Here is a 19,527-nt window from a genome sequence, read left to right on the forward strand (position 1 = left end):
TTCGAAATGCTTCTGGGATATTTTCGTAGCTCATACTCAAAAGAAAATCTGTTTTCTTCTTTAAGCTGATGAAAACATTTGATGATTTCCGAACAAAAAGGCAATCCCCAAGTGCCACAAATCCACTAAACGACCACTAAACGGCTTCTAAACGACTCAAGTTCTCTACCTAAACGGAATATAGAAAGACTTCGTTTAGCAGACGGCAAACGACTCGTGCATTCTAAAAATAGCAAAAAAGCTGGTGGCGCTCTTTGTTGGTGGGATACCCCAACCAGTTGAGCTTCATCGCTTGGAGGAGAGCTTTCTCATTTCCTCTGTACTGTTGTACGGTTTCGCATTGAAGTTATGCATCGCTAGAACTAGAACAGCGATACGATTGTTTAAATACTAAATATTGTGACCCGACCTCCCAAGTGCCACAAATCCACTAAACGACCACTAAACGGCTTCTAAACGACTCAAGTTCTCTACCTAAACGGAATATAGAAAGACTTCGTTTAGCAGACGGCAAACGACTCATGCATTCTAAAAATAGCAAAAAAGCTGATGGCGCTATCTGTTGGTGGGATACCCCAACCAGTTGAGCTTCATCGCTTGGAGGAGAGCTTTCTCATTTCCGCTGTACTGTTGTATGGTTTCGCATTGAAGTTATGCATCGCTAGAACTAGAACGGCGATACGATTGTTTAAATACTAAACTCCAACAGAAACCACCAGCACTGAAGCAAGTGAGATTTGAGTAATGGTCGTTGTTGTTGATACCCACGTATCTGACCACACGACCATTCATATGGGTTTTTGCTCAGAAAGTGAGAAGGCTATATAGGTCATGATTAGATGAAACTTGTCGAAACACATTGCAAGAAAAGGATAGCAATATAATGATGAGTTGTAATACGCCATCTATTGATGAAACCAATGAAGCTGTGGAGCTTTAATTTTTTTTCTATGGATATTCAATTTTCCAGTCGTTTAAGCCTAATCTGTGGCGCTTGGGCTGCCGAACTTGCGATCGCCGTTATTGCAGTCACTCACCGCTGACAGTCCTGCCAGCGTGTTGATGTGTTAGTGAGAGCGGTTCGGCAGGATAGGGCAATGATCGCTCGCCAGGCCAATGAACGGGAGCGATGGTGCCGAACACGTTGGTGGTTGTAACGCGGCACTTACAAGAACGTCCTCGGCGCAAGCAGTCAGATTTTTTATAATACATTTATGTTAATTTATAAAGTTTTAATACGTGTGCAGTTAATGTAGATAGTAACACCAACATTAAATATCACAAACCCCGTTACAACACAAAACTAAACTCCAACGGAAACCACCAGTACTGAAGCAAGTGAGATTTGAGTAATGGTCGTTGGTGTTGATACCCACGTATCTGACCACACAACCATTTATATACATTTTTGCTCGGAAAGTTAGAAGGCTATATAGGTCATGATAAGATGAAACATGCCGAAACACATTGCAAGAAAAGGATAGCAATATAATAATCAGTTTTAATACGCCATCTATTGATCAAACCAATAAAGCTGTGGAGCCTTCATTTTTTTTTCTATGGATATTCAATTTACCAGTCGTTTATGCTTAATCTGTGGCGCTTGGATAAGCCTCTGAATATGCGTAATCGGACCACGTCTGAGATAAACAAAGGAGGATAAATTATTTCTCGCAGATATAAAAAGCAGAAGAGAATTGTATCGTACTTTGATACCACTTATAGCCCACAGGCGATAGGAGGTGAAAACAAACAGGTAGAAGATTATCAAATTGCATTCTTTGTGGCACTAAAGTTGACTGCTGAAATTAAAATTTCAAAGCTTGTTGTTCATATTCCATGAGCTTTACCTCATCAGCACTGCAAACAGCACAGCAAGTATATGAGCCTACCTCGCCCGGTACAGTTTAAACTTCTCGAATATTGTTCCGTCTGACAGGCTGAAGCGTTTCCGAAGCGTTTGTGATGCTGTCAACGCGTTCGCCACCGTGTAATCGCGCCGTATGTTTCGTTGCGTGCATTTCTTCGATTGGTATATTTTTTTTTATCTCAAACTAAAATTGTACGGGAACGTAGGCAAAAGTGCTATCCACAAGCAATTCGGTTCCGAGGACAACTCTTTCGCGCCGCTACAGTGGGCTGCCCTTCGAAAGGCTCGCGGATTCCGGGGACAATTGGTGTGTACCACTGCACTCTCCGTGGCGAAACACGAAGCAGCAGCAGTAGCAGCAGCCCCAGGGTTTTCTACAGAAATTTTCGTCCCGCATCGTCTTCCTCCCGCTCGCAGCCGCTGTCACTCGTCCAGCCCACCCGCAACAGTTCCAGCGGGTTGTGAAAAAATTGGATAAGCGCAACGAAGACCACGTCCGAGGAAGCTGCATTGGGTCAGCCTACTCGCGGGCCATAAGCATACTGCAGCACGTCTGCCCCGCCGCTACCCTACCCTGTTCGCCTCGCCTGACCATCATGTGCCTCGTGACTAATGCCTGTGTGCAGTGAAAAGGGTCACCGTGGAAGGAAGTGATCGGACTGGCCCAAGTTTCCACCAATCGAACGAGGGGCAAAATATTTGCATTCTGCACCACCTGCGATACCTGCAGGTGCAGTTGTGGCGGAAAGTAAGCAAACCGTAACCCAGACCTCTCGTAGACCAGGGGCCATTCTAAAACGGGCCTTCAGTATTGATTCAAATATGGACTGTAGTGCGCATTCGGGCGTGTGTTCAATGTTTTTGTTTTGATTTTCGGCCGTCGGTCGGATGCGGCACGGTCGAGGATCCGGAATGCAGTAGCCACCGTGCTTCCCGTTTGTGGGGGTGGTTCCTGCCGGGGGGAAAACCCACATCACAACAGAGTGCGGGTGGGTGTGTGTGCGAATGTGATTGTTGACCCATTTCGTGTGTCCAGTGAGAGTGATTAGTCGGTGTGGCGTGGTGGGACATTGGCAACGTGCAGCGCAAGCAAGATAATTCCGCAAGACAGTCTGCGACTCCCGTCCCGGGTCGTTGGATCGTCCCCGTCTGGGCCATAATCTGGGGTAAGCTATGAATTCGCACCGCCCGCTACCGCACGGTCATGGTTCGCCAGTGCATCATGCTGCACCCATGGTCGAGGGTAGCGGCGGTGGTGGTGGTGATGTCGGTATGGTAGCAAACCCCCGGTTCGAGGCCGACAAGCAAGCTTGGGAGGATGCGATCCGGGGGTACAACGGGACCGATCCGCTCGATCTGTGGTTCAACTACATCACCTGGTACGAGCAGAACCGGTCGTTCGACCGTCTGAACAATCTGCGATCGATCGTGGAAAAATGTCTGCTGCTGTATCAGGACGCGGAGGGCTACAAGCAGGACACGCGTATGGTAAAAATATGGATGAAATACGTAAGTAATGAGAGCACGGGGGTTTGGACAACGGGATGGACCATAATTAACCATTCATTCGCCGTTCCTTTGTAGATCGATATGCAGCAATCGCCCGCCAGCTACTACCAAATGATGTACAAGAAGAACATTGGCACGCAGTGCGCCAGCTTCTACATTGGATGGGCCGAGCGCGATTACAAGCAGGCCGTGTCGATCTTCAATCTCGGCCTGCAGATGAAGGCACAACCAATCGAGGAACTGCACGAAGCGCAACGAAACTATCGGCTGTACAGTGAAACGCTAGCAAAAAAACGGTCCGCCAGCGCAATGGTCGAGCAGCGGCTGCCGGCACCACCGTCGCAGAGTCCACCACACAAACGGCTCAAGCAGGAGCCGAGCTATCATCCCGGACAGGCGGCACATCCATCTCACCCGCACGGCGTGAATGGAAGCGTCATTACTGAAGCACCGAACGGAACGGCGTACGCTAACCATGCACCGCAGCAGCAGCAGCAGCAGCAGCATGGCTATTACCACCAGCAGCAGAGCAGACCGGTCCCGGCGGGAAGCTATTACATGCCGGAAAAGCCACCAAACGGTACATACTACGCTAGCAATGGTCAGCAGGAACCGTACCAGCAAGCAAACTCGTTTACGGCCGGCGAGGTGAACGTCACTCCAGTACCTGCTGATACGGCTTCGCACCCGCCACAGCAACCTGTGCAGCCTCAGGCTTCCAGCGAAGAGCATTACCGCAGTTCGCCCGCAAACGCAGCCTGCCAGCAGGGACAGGAACTAGCCACGGCGCCGCCAACCACTGCCGAGCAGCGTACGGAGGCGCCCGACTACAGATCTCCGGATGAAAGCATCATCGAATGTAATCTCAACAATTCGGCGTACGTGATTTCCTCCTCGCTGAGCTACGTCTACGACGATCCCGATCTTGTACAGCAGTACACGCTGGGCCCGGAAGAGGTCGTTCGTCCGGCCGGGGAAGCAGTGGAAGAACCGGCGGCGGTAGCACCGCAGCCCGAACCGCCACATGCACCGCCCGTAGCGAGCGACGCAATCCGTCTGCCGCCGAACTTTGTGCGCGAAGCGAAAAACAACCACGAAACGTGGGACGTTCCGCTGTGCCTGGAGGAGCCGTACGATCCGAACCGGCGGTGCTGCTACCCGAAGCATCTCGTCTATCCGGACCTGCACGCGGAACGGCCGACGATGGAGTTTTCGCTCGAAGAGATCCGCGCCCAGCGATGGTTTGAGCGCAAACGGAAGGAGCAGCAGCAGAAGGAAGCGGAAGCAGAAGCGCAAAGGCAGGCGAAGATTGCCCAGCAGGAGAAGGAAAAACAGATGCGACAAATGCAGCAGCTGAAATATCAGCAACAGCAGCAACAGCAACAACAACAGCAACAACAGCAGCAACAACAACAACAGAGAATGTATCCCGCACAGGACTACCCAAATGCCGCTGGACACATGCCCGCGGGGCAAACGATACAGACACCGCCTACTGGCTACCATTCACAGCAGATGCGGCAGGGTTCGATACAGCATACGAGCAACTTTTATCATCAGCAGCAGCAACAACCGCACAGCCCTTACCATGGTTACAGCAATGGCTACTCGGCACCAAACGCGCTGGTGCAACACCAAGCCTATCACCAATCGAATGTGACGCCATCGGTGATACAGAACCATCATCATCAGCACCATCAGCAGCACCATCAGCAGCAACAGCAGCAACCGCATCATACTGTGCATGCTGGTGCCCATCACCATCAGCACCACTCGCCAGTGCCAACGACCCACATGCATTCTCCTACTGCAGCCCCAGTAACACCGTACGGGCCGCAGCATCATGGGCCACACCAGTACGCGCCGGTCAATCATGCCCATCACCATTCGCCCCAACCTTATCATCAGCACACGCAGCAAGTGTATGTCCCTTACGAGGGACACGCTCATCCGAGCTATCCCGCAGGACAGCAACCGCACCAGCAGCAGCAGCAGCAGCAGCCGCAGGAGCTTCCTTCCCAACGGACGTATCAAAACATGACGACCGTTGTGTCACCGTACGGGCACAACAGTCCGGCCCAGCATCTGTCCACGCCGGAGGCGCATGCATCCCGCCCGAACGCACACTACGCGATGGCCCCCCAAACGCCGCCAAACCATGCAATGTATCCGAGCTCGCCTGGTCAGCAACATCCGCACCAGAATCACCACCATCATCATAATCATCATCCGCAGCAGCAGCCACAGCAGCAACAGGTGCAGCATCAGCATTCACAGCTGGCAATGGGTGGGCCGCTGCACCCACAAGGAGCTGCTGGTCGGGTTGCGCAAACACATCATCAGCCAGCTCCGCACCAGTACCATCATCAGTACCAGCACTATATTCATGCCAACGAGCAGGCGCAAACGAAGGCCCAGACTGTGCCAGTGGCAGGCTATGCGCAGCAGCAGGGTTATGCGCAGGATCCGGCCAAGATGCAATCAGTGCAGCACAATAGCTACGGACACGGTTCTGCCGTGCCGGAAGCACGGGACGCGCAACCTGCGGTAAATGGTAACCCGAACGCGGCGTATGTAAATGCGCAAGGGCATGCACAGGTACAATACCACCGGCAACAGCAGCAACAGCAGCAGCAACAGCAGCAGCAACAACAGCCGCAACAATACCAGCCACATCTGCAGCAGCAGCAACAACAACAGCAGCCGCCATTGCAGCATAACATAAACAACAATCATGGAAAGTACAACGCAAACTGTGATGATTTCGAGGAACAGATCGAAGCCTCCACCATACGCTTCTCGACCCCGGCGGAGAACGGAACCAGTCGAAAGCAGACGATAACGATCAAGTTTAAGAAAGAGAAAACGGGCCTCTCGACGTCCGTATCCGGTGCTACGAACCCCTACTCACCGGTGGTGCCAGCTGGCGGATCGGGAGCAGATTCACCTTCGCCACCGGGGGCCGGTGAACCGTCGGCCATCAGTGCGGCAAACACCCACTCCCAGCCACCGTCCGTCCTAAGGGAACAGGTCGAACCAGCTCCAGCAGCACCGGCCGATGAAAGGGCGAAAAAACACAAAAAGCACACCAAAACACAGCTACAGGAAGCGGGTGGGGCGGCAATCGGGGAATCGGCCAGCGCTAAAGCGAAATCATCGTCCAAAGGAAAACACTCGAAAAAGAAGGCATCCATGGTGGAGCCGGAAGATCGGGGCCGTGCTGCAGCAGCGCCCGCGAACCATATGGACGATGCGAATCTACTGCTGGCGCTATCGTCCCGACCGGACGAAGACTCCTGCCTGTCGGTGCAATCGCAAACCGATGCGTCGTCCGTTGGGTCGAAAAAGAAGAAAAAATCCAAACGCTCCAAATCGAGCAGTAAGGAAAAGCGGCGAAAGCATCATCGGTACGATCCCGACGACGCGTACCAGGCGGAGGAGGATGAAGAGGACGAGGAGGAAGAGCAGGAGCAGGGACAGGGACATCGTGTACAACGGGCACCGGACGATGCCTATTCCGAGGCAACGGTGGGAGATTATGCTGCTGATGAGGATGAAGATGACGACGACGACGACGGGGTGCAGGACGAGTACTACGAGGTGGAAGAGGAAGACGAGCCGGAGAACGGGGTAGAGGAAGAGGAGGAAGAGGAGTACTACGGCGAGGAGGAAACGAGCATGGAAACGACGCGCCGGCGAACGAACGGGAGCAGCAGACGCTCGGAGGGAAAGCGCATCATTCGGCCGGACGAGGACGATTCGTCGTACCAGTCGAATTCGGAGTTTAACACGTCGTTCAGCAACATCTCGTTCGCCGGCGACAACAGCAACGGCCCGTTCCACTACGGTGGCGGCGGTAGCAACTGTTCCACCCCGGTCCGGCGCACACAAACCTCCGTTGGTGGTGGTGGAGGCGGTGCCGGCGGCGGCGTTGGCACTGGTGGTGGAGCTTTCTCGAAAACGTCCACCCCGGTCGCCTCGTTCCGGTTTCTGCGCAAGCAGGGCACGAACCTGTCCAACATCGGCCAGAACGAGGACTCGATGAACTCGACCGTGGTGGAGAGCAGCTTCTTTCAGGCGGGCGAACACGACGAGGAAGCGCGAAGGCGCCGGCTCGAGAAAGCGCTCGCCACGATCGAAACCCAGCTCGGCCGGCCGTTTGTCGACCCGTTCAATGGGGAGCTGTGCCGGGCGTTTCTGGCCAAGGTGGACTTTCCGTCGCGCAATCGGGACGCGGCGGCCGACAACTATCACCTCTCGAGCGCGAACCTGCCGAAGCTGCTCAAGGGCCAAACGGCGAACCTGGGCGGGACGGCGTACAGCATCGAGAAGGAGGTCGGGCGCGGCTCGTACGGCTCGGTGTTTCGTGCAGTGAACTCGCAGTCCGGCGCGGTGGTCGCGATCAAGTACCAGAAGCCGGCCAACACGTGGGAGCTGTACATCTGCACGGAGGTGAAAAAACGACTGACTAATCTTAAGATGGTAAGCGCGATGATGCTGTGACCGCTGGCCGGTAGAAGGTGTTTCCGCTCTCTTCATGCCCTTGTTTTTGTTTTAGCTGCCCGGTTTCATGGATATCAGTGCGGCGGTCATTGCACCGAATGCGAGTGTGCTTGTGTCGGAGTTTTCACAGTACGGTTCCCTGCTAGACATCAACAATAAGATTCGAACGGCGGCCACAAGAAAGGTATCATATCATACATCCATCCCCGGGTACATCGAATTAAGCCCCAATTTTTACGCTTCCCTTGTCAACCAGGTGATGCATGAATCTCTCGTAATGCACTTCAGCTGCCAGATACTGTCGATCGTGGAGTATCTGCACGCGTGCAACATTATCCATGCGGACATCAAGCCGGACAACTTCCTGTTGATGAAAATGTAGGTTGTGTCCCGTTTTAGTAGAGCGTGTAAAAGTAATTCCGCCAATTCTTCCATGCTTACAGCCCGTCCCGCGATCTGGAGGAACCTACCCTGCGACTGATCGATTTTGGCTGTGCCATCGATATGAATTTCTTCGAACCAAAGCGCCAATTCAAGAAGGTAGGTGGTCGGTCTGAAAGTGTGTGTGTGTGTGTCCTGGTGCTGTTAAATCGAACGTTTACTTCTTGCCCCCACCTCCCATTTCAGGTCATTCAAACGGACGGATTCACGTGCATTGAAATGCAGGAAGGGCGCCCGTGGTCCTTCCAAACCGATCTGTTCTGTGTGGCCGGCACCATCCACGTGATGCTGTTCGGGGAGTACATGCAGCTGGTAAAGAAGTACGATTGCGGCTGGGACATAAAGCAGAAGCTGCCCAGGTATGCCCACGGCTTTTAGAAGCAAGCACAAACGAAGGTTCTGATCAGTGCTGCAAATGTGTCATGAGCATCACGAGATATTCACCAACGAAAACAATGAACATATTCGTGGTAGCTTGATGCTCATTGCTGATACTCAATGAAAGTGCGTCATGACATGCCGAGTGCTTGAGTCAAACGCGATACCCTGACTGACAAACTGAGCTTAATCCCGTCGCAAGCATAATCATGACTTTTTCTGGCTGTGAGCAGTGTTGCCAAATGTCACTGTTTCAGTCACCAACACTCGTGACAAACACTCACGTGACACTCGTGAAGCTCAAATCAGCTCACGTACTCAACAGAGATGATTAGAGGTAAGACTCAAACAGTTGGTGGACCAATCACATGCTTGATGACATTTTTTTTAGCACCCAACTCTTGATCACTTGGTCGGGACATTTTCTCTCAATGATAATCACGACATTCTTGGAATATACTTAACGTGTGGTCCCAAGCACAAAATGAGCATTCTTCTTCGCTCTGTCTGCTTTGATTGTATGTCGGGTCAAACAGAGCGAGAAACCATGCTCATTTTGTTTCTTGGAACCACTCGCACGCACTGCATATCTCCCATGAGTATCGCGATGATCACCGACTGAAAATGTCGCGACCAAGTGAGTGACCAACAGTTGGTTGCACACAATGTCACCAGCATGTGATGGACACAACAACTGTTTGAATTTCACCTCTGATCATCACAGTAGAGTTGGTGACGCTTGGCACTACTCACAAGAAACGCATATCTCCCATGAGTATCGCGATGATCACCGACTGAAAATGACGCGACCAAGTGAGTGACCAAGAATTGTGTGCAAAACAAAATGTCATTAAGCATGTGATGGTCGCCACAACTGTTTGAGTCTCACATCTGATCATCACAGTAGAGCTGGTGACGCTGACATTATTTTGTTTCAGCCCGAATTTGTCATGACTATGTCAGTGACATTTTGCATGCAACTGATTCCCAGTAAAAAAAAGTCAAGACATAGTGACTGACCCAAGCGTTAGTCGTAAAAATGTCACGAAGCATGCATTGATCACACCAATCGTTTTAAGTATCACCTCTGATTATCACAATTGAGTACCGCTGACGCTGACATGGATTTTGTTTTAGTCAGATTTTGTTATGACATTGACAGTGACATTTTGTGCCGCTCTGGTTCTGATACCAAACATCACTGCTTTCTCCACCTTCCAGATACTTGAAAAAGCACGTCTGGACGGAGGTGTTCCAGAAGCTGCTCAACATCAAGGACATCGACCACATGCCCAGCCTGCCCGATCTGCGCCGGCTCATCAACGAGGAAGCGTACAAGATGGACTCCGAGCTGGCGACCCACATCCGCTCGCTGTCGAATCTGCTGAAGAGCCGATAAAAGCGGCCCTGCTCTTGGGTTCGCACACCGTCATAGCCGTTCTTAGCCGCTAACAAGCAATTGGGTTGGAAGGGGAAACGGAGGGGGGGGGGAGAGGGGACACGATTACGATTGGTTTATGGTACTGGCACTTTCCATTTTTCGGGTGCGGGTTTTGTTTTGTTTTTTTTAAGCTTCGTTCGTCACGAAAGGAAAGTGTTTGTCCATGGAGGAGAAGTATTAGTGCAAGCTACAAATTGTAAATAGTTCATATTAGCCACTCGTTTAAGAAGAACTACTTCCACCCACCCCGCGGGGGGAGTTAAATAGTGTTTTTCCCCCGGTAGGGTTTAACGGTTACGTTGCTTGAAAAATAGTGTATTCCAAAGATTATTTTGAATTATTAGCGAACAATGTTTCCTGCACAATTGGCTAATTATTCCCGAATTATTTCTTGTCTAAGTTAGCGTTTAGATTCCTTACCGTATATGTAAACAAAATCGGTGCGGCGGCACGGTCGCTTCCAACCACAGGTTGCGAAAGGCACCGTTTGGACGCTGGCTTATTATTATAACACATCCCGATTGGCCGAGTTGAGTGATTGGCTTTAGCAGAATTGTTTCGATCCACCGCCACCACCACCGCCGCAACCACCCTGTTCGGCCCCCTTTTCGGCTTCCTAGTCTTTCGTTTGCGAAAAATAATAAAAACGCTAGTAAGGTGCGAGGTTTCGCGCGCGCGCGATCGCGTTTGACAAACATTGAGTATGCAAAACAATAATGAAAACTGATTAATGTTTAAACTGTAAATGTACATAATTTATGCAAAAAGAAACAAAAAAAGAAGAAGATAGGCTGGTAAGCAGTACTACTACTACTACTACCAGCACAGTGCCGGGTTGGTCATTGTTGGTGTAACACAAGCGCAGCCAGATACAAATGTGGCCCATCCCCCCCAAGGAGTGTGCGGCGCATATAAGGGCGCCTAGACTGAACGTAGAACCATCGTTGGTTGCCATCGGATGCCGCGCGTCCTAGCTGCGTGTCCGCTTTTTCCCACACCCTCCCCCGGCACAGCAGCTTAGTACGCTGTTGAGGACTGACTCCTTTTCGGCGCCACCGTGTGTGTGTTTAGCTGTTGCAGGTTGCTGGAAGGTAATGGTGTGGCGTTTAGCTGTATTGGAATGTGTTTTCCTTGTTTGTGCTCGGTGTGTGTGTGTGCGTGTGTAAGATGAATGTGTACATTTACATTTGTTGTGGGACAAAAAAAGGATGAAAAGAGGGCTGGAGGAAAGCAGAGGAACTTCTGGGGCAACAGGAAGAGCGCGCGAGTGTTAGCCCGCTTGAAAAGGGAAAGGGCAGTGCATTATAGTAAGAACGATGTATAGGTTTTTGCATCGAGCAAGAGTGATAACGTGATGGTTTGCAGCGGATGATTGTGGGCAGCAGCAGAGGCAACAACCAAACCAGCAAAGAGTTATATAGAAGCACGATAGTAGAGTAGGGTGGGGGCGCGGCGCGGATGGATTAAAAGAGAATAAATGGAACAAAAAACATGAAAAACAAAACCGATGATAGAACAACATGGATCGGAAAACGAAACATCCGAAATAAAAACACTTAAATCTTGCATTTTCTTCGATTGGTTGTAGGTTTGTGTCGTTTCGTCTCTCGACACGGCTTTTATTCCTGCAATCGTGCGCAATACAGTCTAACCACGTACTTCCTCTACAAAATTACAAATGAAAACACCCTGGGTTATACGCTACGACATTTTGTATATAGATAATAGTGTGTGTGTGTGTATGTGTATATATAGTTGTATATAAATACGAGTCAGGAATTGGGTCGTTTTTGTTTTTTTTTTTTTTTTTTAGTTTCTCTAGCACGCTTTCAAAAACGCCAAAAAAGCAACGGCCGCCAGATGAAAAGCGCAGTATGTTAGCCGCGAAAGATAAGTGCAAGCGTGTAAAGTAAATGATCTTACACAGTAGAACGAAAAAAAAAACGTAACTAAAAGTTTACGGAATGCGTGTGATTAACCCGATGCGGCGATGCTGCACCCTTGAAGCGTGTAAAACATTAAAGTACAGTTAAAAAAATGCGCACCAGCAGCATGATGGTGCGGAATCGCGGTTGTTATAACAAAACGAACAAGATGAAAACTAAAACAACAATTTCTTTGAACGCGTACGGAAAATGGCTGTTTTACAGTAATTGCCGACGTTTTTGATAAACGTTTTGTGTTCCTTTTTTTCGTTTTTAGGATATAAGCCGATTTCAACTCCTTACAGGAGATCGTTCGCAACGGTTACAACGTCGACAGTTGCCAAAAAACGAGGAGAAAGGGAACATTAACGAGTGCAAGAACGGTGAGGGAGAGTTCACCATTTCTTACCAATTGTGCAGCCATCGGGAGCGAAGGCGTCCACTAAACAGTGCCCTAAAAGTAGTAGTAATTATGTTCTATGCGAAAAAAAAAAATATCCCCTCTAACAGTGCCCTTTTGGTTGCCCCTTCCTCTGATGTGTTTGCTTGGCCCTCTCCCGCCCCACCCGCTCTCACTAAAATCTAATTCGTGCATGGTCAACATCTAACACACAACGTGCTAAAACTGCGTCCTGATACGAAACGAACTGGGGCTGCAACATTGCGCACGTTCCCGACCGCTCATAATTGTATGCTCATAAAATCCCTGAATGTACACCGGAATGTCGTTTGCTTTGCCGCGTTGCTTTGTTGCACTGTCCACTGAGAGACTTCCCGTTTTATAGAATGTACATTCCGCCCTCCGCTTTGGCGCATCCTGCATCCCTGAACCCTGACACCGGCTGCAGCGCTCATCGTCATCCTCACATCGTCCTCAGGTGTCAATCTAGAGATAATGGCATTGTTACTCCTCAGCCCCCCCCCCCCCCCTCACCCTCCTCGTCGGGTTCGACCTAACGCCAGAACTTGTTGAACAGATCCATGAACGAGTCGTAAATCATGAACGTAATCGCCACGTCCAGACAGACGCGCGACAGTCGCGGCACCGTACCCTTGTAGAACGCCATCGGTCCCTCGTTCTTCCAGATCTGCAGCGCGCAGTCGGCCGTGTTCTTGTACTTGGCCGCCTCGAGCCCCTGCATGCGCGTCTTCACCACGTCGATCGGGGTGTTGCCGAAGACGGAGGCCGCCCCGGCCACGGCACCGAACGCGCCGACCATCATCTTCGGCACCGGCTTGGACGGATCGTCGCCCTTGTACATGTCCTTGAGCGTTTCCATCACGTAGAAGCGGATCGCTTGGTTCGAGCCCTGCTTCAGTATGGTCGCGGTAAGGCCCTTGTACACGCCGGACAGACCCTCCTGCCGCACGATCATGCCGACGCCGTGGAAGAACCCCTTGTACTTGGGCGTCCCGCTGCGCTGATCGTTGATGAACTTCACCTTGACCGTTTCCATCGGCGTGACGGCGAGGATGGCTTCGGCGACGCCCGCACCCAACCCGGCCAGCAGCTTGCCGGACGTGCTGAGCTGCCCGTTTGAGTCCATCAGACGTCCCTTCAGGCTTTCGAACGCACCGAACCTGTCGGAAAAGGGGGAAAAACCCGTGAGTACACAGTTTGAGGCGAAACATCGACACGGACACGGCAAAACGCCTTACCGGACAGCTGACTTCGGGATGGAGCCGTACAGCAGCACGCTAAGCCCACGGTACAGCCCGAGCACACCGTTCGTCTTGACCGTCTTCTTCACGCAGTCCATGATGCCGTTGTACTGCTTGGTCGCACCCTTCTCGTCCAGCTGCAGCTGCGTCTTCACGTACTCGGTCGGGAAGGTGATGCAAATCTCGATACCGCCGGTAATGCCACCGGCCACGATACCCTTCAGCCCCTTGGCCCCGGGGGCTGCTGCCGCCGCACCGCTCTGCTCCATCCACGGCCGGCCACCGAACGGGTTGCGGAATTGACTAGAATGTTTATTCGGTTGGCCGTAGGCCGTCGCCAGCAGTCCTAACCGGTCCATCGTTGGTTTTGGGGGTTTGTTCTGGAGAATGGTCGTCTCACCAATGGGAGAAGAATGCTGTCTGGAATGTGCCTGGTGTGTCGGTGCCCTCCGATCGGGCAGCTCGTTTGGCAGTGGTTCGTTTCTCACGCGGCTCAGAGCGTCGTTGTGGGAAATGTTCCGTTGTGGTGAGTGAATCCTTTCATGGGCGGGTAGGAGACTAAAATGAAAGAAAGTAAAAACAGTTTGATGTTACTATTTTTGGTCGTTTGGTGGCTTTCATACAATTAATTTAATTTCTTATTTTACTGGGCATGATAAAGTGGGAATCAAGCCACGTCCGACGATGTAGGAGTAGGAAGTATTGAACGATAGACTTCCCAATCTCCCTTCGCTCCAGCGAGGCACAACATCACCGGCTTTTGAAACATGAGACATGCACTTCAAAAGCCTTCAAGCAAATACAATCCGTAGCTATATGTTGCGTTCTACTAAAACAACCAACAACCATGTAAAGATAGGAAATGGAGATTGTGTACTATGGAGAGCTAAAAATAGCTTTGAAGGATCAATCGTTTCAACCGCTCACTGCACTGTACTAACTCGATTGCAATCCTCAATGCCGACTGAATAAATCAATACGACTTCACAGTAACCGTTGCATTACAGGGTTCGCCAGGAGTGCTCATAGCTGTGGTAGCACTTTACAGACACCTTCTCACGTGAAATGAACTTAATGTAATGGGAATTGGATTGTATATAACCCTTGTTGAACAATTCCAATAGGAAATTCCAAGGAACCTGTACGGAAAGGGTGCCATAGCGTCCAATTTCCAACGTATGAAATTCACATCCTATAAGAAAGAGTTAAGGAAGTGTCCCACAACTATGAGAGCCCCTGGAGAACCCTGTAAGCACTTGTCCGCAAGGGCAGCATGGAGTTTTTACTGCTATCAACGCAGTAAATAAAACATACATATAGGCGAACAAAGTTCGTATTTGTTCAAAATTCTCGCTTCTTCTCGCTTCTTGTTTTTGAGCCAGTTAACCACCGTATTTCATGGCGCCTTCACGAAAAAAACACACACAAAATGCAACACAGCGGTTGGATGTACATTTTTTTCCTTCTCTTGCAGTTGCCAAACACAAATATGGTTTCCTTCGCCAACCCAAAATATCTGCCTGAGCTGGCAGATTGTACCCGGTTTGTCGCATGACTAGCCATAATTTCACCAAAACACACACAGACACACACGGACACACTTACTGAACCAATCGGACGATACGTTAGCGGGAGGCGCAGACTAACAAGCACCCTTATTCTCGTGGACAACGCACACCACCCCGCTTCCCCTTCCGATGCGCCATTTGAGGGGCGAAGTGAAGTGTTTTGATGCGGCCATGGCTGCGTCGAGGGTTCGCCGCTTGGCGTCCGCTGCTTATCGCGATTTCCACTCGGCCGGCGTTGTCTAGCAACAAGGGAGAGATGTGGCTTAGACCCCGGGCTCGGTATTTGTACCAGTGCGTTTCACCAATTCTTAACTAATTCTGGAAATGGCACACAAACCGGCTTGTAAATGAGAAAACTTTCACTAGTCGGGACGTGTCGTGCTACACGGCCAACGCCTACAAGTCGAGTTTGCCAAAAAGAAAAACCCCACAACCCTTAACACTACGCGTTCAAAATTCGCCAAACGGTTTCACCCTGCCGAGGGAGCAGGCGAAGTGTGTGTGTGTCTGTTGCTATGGCAGCACACCAACACGAGCACGGCGGCTTGGTGTCGTGTGCATCGGTCGTGTTTGCGGTTTCGGTCAAGCAAACTGCGACAAACGGCGTAACTGGCGAAAACGAAAAGTCAATCAAACTGCACCCTTGAACTTGTCGAGCTCTTGCCATTCTTCTGCTTCAGCCGGGCGAGGCATTTCGCCACTTGCCAGTTGTACAAGGGCCACCAAACTCGTCACAATATTCGGGCGCACGTATTCAGCACCAGGAATGCCAAAAACATAACACATCGGAACCGGTTTGCGCGGGGGTAATTGGTCCCGCTCGCGCCATTATATAATGGCGCTGGGTCGCATGGTCCGTCCCGAGCCGGGCGAACGAAGGGAAGGGAAAGTGGCATTAGCGGTCAGACGAACGTAAGCAAAAGAAGCGGTGCAGTATGTTGGCCCGGATGTTGGAGGGTGCAAGTAGCAAGGTAAGTGGAGCATTGATAGAGGCTGTTGTTATCAGTTGAGTCGTCCAGCACTAGCCGGCGATTAGATGGAGTTGCATGGTGTGTGCAAACAGAAGGCACAACTACAGCAACAACCACACAAACTTGTTACAGAACAGCTGAGATAGAGTGGGAGAGGGAGAGGTATTGATCTTCTAGTAACCTTGACTTGCACTTTCCACATCATCATCATCATCACGCTGTTAGCAACACCGGAAAACCGTTGAGGTCAATGCAAACAAATTCGCCTATATACAACACGGGGAGATATGTCCATCACACAACGAACTTCTCGCCGCCTCTGACGTCATTCTGGAGTTGGTTTTCGATATTCGCGAGACACCAACGCTCTTAACGCTTAAGGGAGGGATGGTTATGGTACAATCCTCAATTTGGTGAATTTTGAGGTTTTTGCCTCCCTTTGTACGGCAAACAGGGTTGTGGAAGTTGCCAAGTGGAGCTAACACACAACAGACTTTACTCTTGCACAAACGATGCGTGTGTGTGTGTGTGTGTGAGAGAGAGAGAGAGAGAGAAAAGGACAAAAGAGAGCGAACGTGCACTATACGGTTACGCAACGCGTGAACAAGTTTTGGCGTTTCTTGCACGGTCCGTGCCCGTGTAAGCACACGATTCACAAGCACCAGCCGACCACCACAGTGACACACTTTCACGTCCCATCCCATCATCCGTGAGCTTTCGGTTGAGCCGATTTCGAAAAGGTTGTTGAGTCCAAAAAACAAAAATTAACACACTCAAAACACCCTCTGTGTGAACTCGACTGCGACACATTCGGGAGGGGAGCAACTGTTGCGTCGTGAGGGTCAGCGCCTTCCATCGCCTACTTTTAAGGGCAGCGACTACCATGGTAACTAGCACTTGAAATTCCCCCGCTCGCCCAGCTTAACGGCAGACAACAGCGGCAGCAACACTACTAACCGGCTTACCGGGGGATGGCACGCACAGCCAAACGGAATGCTCGTGGAATTGGTTGGTGCGCGAGAGAGCGCGCGCGCGTTTGCGATTCAAAGTTCGGCGAGCGACTGAACGGACGGTGTGCGCCCGCGGCTGGAGTTTCTGCGGCCTATCGCACCACTCGCTGGGACGCTAGCCATAGGCTGGCTGTGTGGGGTTAGCACGGCCTAATAGGAGAGAGAGAGCATTGGGAAAGGGTTGTTACCTCACCATGCCCCCCGACACAATGTATTGGAACGGGCGGATGGCGCAAATGGTTTCAGTGCGTGAACTCCACGTGCTAACCTGTACCGTAGCGAAGGAGGTGGTGGTGGTGTGAGACAGAGTGTACCCCCTCCTCCTCCCAGCTCCTTCGTGTTTATTGTTTATTCAAACAAATTATGCTGTCAATTGGCAGCGCTATTAATATCGCTTTACACTTAGGAGTTTTATTATTACGATAACAAAGGTGTAGCCACGATACTTCGTCTTGGTATGAAAAGACGATCGAGCGCTGATGCTTGATCAAGAACCAATCCTTTCCAGCTTCGAAGAAAACTGGAACGCCGTCTATCCGGGCTCATCGGGATTCGACCTCGTACCTCGAATAACATGGCTAAATTATGAATGTATATATTTTATCACAAATTGTTGAAGTTTTTTTTTTGAAATCTATATTATGTTTTGGTAAATCTTAACCTTTTTTTACCTTTTGTTTTTATAATAAGAATGTTCTAAATTTGCCATGAATTTTACGGTTTTTTTATATTACAATGTGCTCTTATAACGCTTTTTTTAAAATATAGACTCTCAAAGTTATCCTTGAATTGAACTGTCATTTCTCAATAGCACGAATAACCAGACAGGCGGATAAAACGCGCCCGGATAAAAGGCGTCCCACTATATTACTATTACGCATTGATATTTAAAATTTACAGTAGAATGAAAGCAATCTCTTACACCAAGAAAGCAATCAATCTTGGCAAGCTTATCATACACACCATTTGGAGTGTCCCTAAATCATTACAAGGGAAGAGTGGCCAACACCATATCGCAAAAAAGCACTTAGAGACGGTAAGGAATGTGACGTGGTAATGCTCATCCCGGACGGATCGTAATCGTCGCTGTAATGGAAACCCTTCCGACAGCCAACAACTCGATAACGCTTGTCGTGCACACTTCATCATCCTCGTGCCAGCTGGTGCTGATAATGATGAGTAACCGCTGCCCTTAACAATCGATAGTGATGCGACTGTCAGCTTGAAAATATGATAATAATTGTCTCTATCTTTAGCTGCAGGCATACTCAGTAGTTGTACTAGAAAGGGGGAAAGAACATAATTTTTGAATAATTTATAGTGAATGAAAATAAAAAAAAACTACTCAATTTTCGGTTGAAAGTTTAAATCAAGCAAAATAACTGGCGCGGATAATAAATAATAAAAACTAAACGCATCGGTTGGTGTGGGACGCACTGTATGCCATAGCATTGAAAGCGGCGCACGACATTTGTAAGGTTCCAAATATGAAAACAAACCATACCAAAACATCATCCCCTAGCTTCATCCCTTTCTTCTTTTCTTCTACCACACACGCCTTCTCTTTCTCTCTTTCTCGTTTCTCCCTTCGCCGACATAACGATCAACTGTCTTGTTTTGCTATCGATTTTCTCTCGTGCCGCGTTATCGGTGCACCGTCACGTACTCGTGTTGGAACCAGTTACAGTTGTATGCACTTTATTTACTTACCTAAAACCACGCTACAATTTAATTGCACTGTGTTGCTCGAGTTCTGTGGCGTTTTGGAACGAAGTTTGCATATGGTTTTTACCTCCTTTGCAGGCACGCACAAACGCACTACTGCTCCTACGCACTTATTTTCTCAACGTGACTCAAGCCTGGATTGTCTCACAATCTCTATCGGCAGCTGTGCCCTTCATCACTGGAAAAGAGGCTAGACAGTTTCGGTTCCGCACGCAGCACAACGAACAATCATCACAGCAATGGCACACGAATAGGGTAAAACTGCAAACTACACCCGAGCGGGAGACGGCCCTGTCCGTTACTGATAAATCACAATTCTACACTTATGTAATTTCTCCGGCAACGGCCAAACGTTGGCGGACGCCTGCTTCTCCATAGCTGGGCAACTTCACGATGACGAGCACGGTCGGGCGGCAGAAGAAGATGAGGCGCATATGCACGGAATATGACTCAACACGGGATAGGGCGCTAAAGCACGGGCTCCACATGCACACATGTTGAACGATGTTGATTCTATCAACGAG

At 50.0% G+C, this 19,527-nt stretch overlaps 2 protein-coding genes across 5 annotated transcripts; one reads left to right on the forward strand and one right to left on the reverse strand.

The window, feature by feature from the left end:
• Positions 1–1,980: 1,980 nt before the first annotated feature.
• LOC120953752 (J domain-containing protein DDB_G0295729) lies at positions 1,981–11,958 on the forward strand. Its single transcript, XM_040373979.2, has 7 exons — positions 1,981–3,379; positions 3,455–7,861; positions 7,938–8,066; positions 8,139–8,260; positions 8,326–8,422; positions 8,510–8,682; positions 9,923–11,958. The coding sequence occupies exons 1-7, from the start codon at positions 3,044–3,046 to the stop codon at positions 10,098–10,100; spliced, it is 5,442 nt and encodes a 1,813-aa protein (XP_040229913.2). The 5' UTR covers positions 1,981–3,043; the 3' UTR covers positions 10,101–11,958.
• On the reverse strand, positions 11,930–19,431 carry LOC120953753 (putative tricarboxylate transport protein, mitochondrial). 4 transcript variants are annotated; one of them, XM_040373983.2, is made up of 3 exons: positions 18,989–19,431; positions 13,727–14,287; positions 11,930–13,648 (listed from the first exon to the last, which is right to left on the reverse strand). In XM_040373983.2, the coding sequence occupies exons 2-3, from the start codon at positions 14,086–14,088 to the stop codon at positions 13,021–13,023; spliced, it is 990 nt and encodes a 329-aa protein (XP_040229917.2). In that variant the 5' UTR covers positions 14,089–14,287; positions 18,989–19,431; the 3' UTR covers positions 11,930–13,020. The 4 variants fall into 4 exon arrangements, with proteins under 4 accessions (XP_040229917.2, XP_040229915.2, XP_040229916.2 ...); XM_040373981.2 differs by lacking the exon at positions 18,989–19,431 and adding an exon at positions 17,234–17,347; XM_040373982.2 differs by lacking the exon at positions 18,989–19,431 and adding an exon at positions 17,226–17,347.
• Positions 19,432–19,527: the final 96 nt, after the last annotated feature.

The sequence above is a fragment of the Anopheles coluzzii genome, chromosome 2 (assembly GCF_943734685.1).
Source record: "Anopheles coluzzii chromosome 2, AcolN3, whole genome shotgun sequence".
In the NCBI taxonomy this organism is placed as follows: domain Eukaryota; kingdom Metazoa; phylum Arthropoda; class Insecta; order Diptera; family Culicidae; genus Anopheles; species Anopheles coluzzii.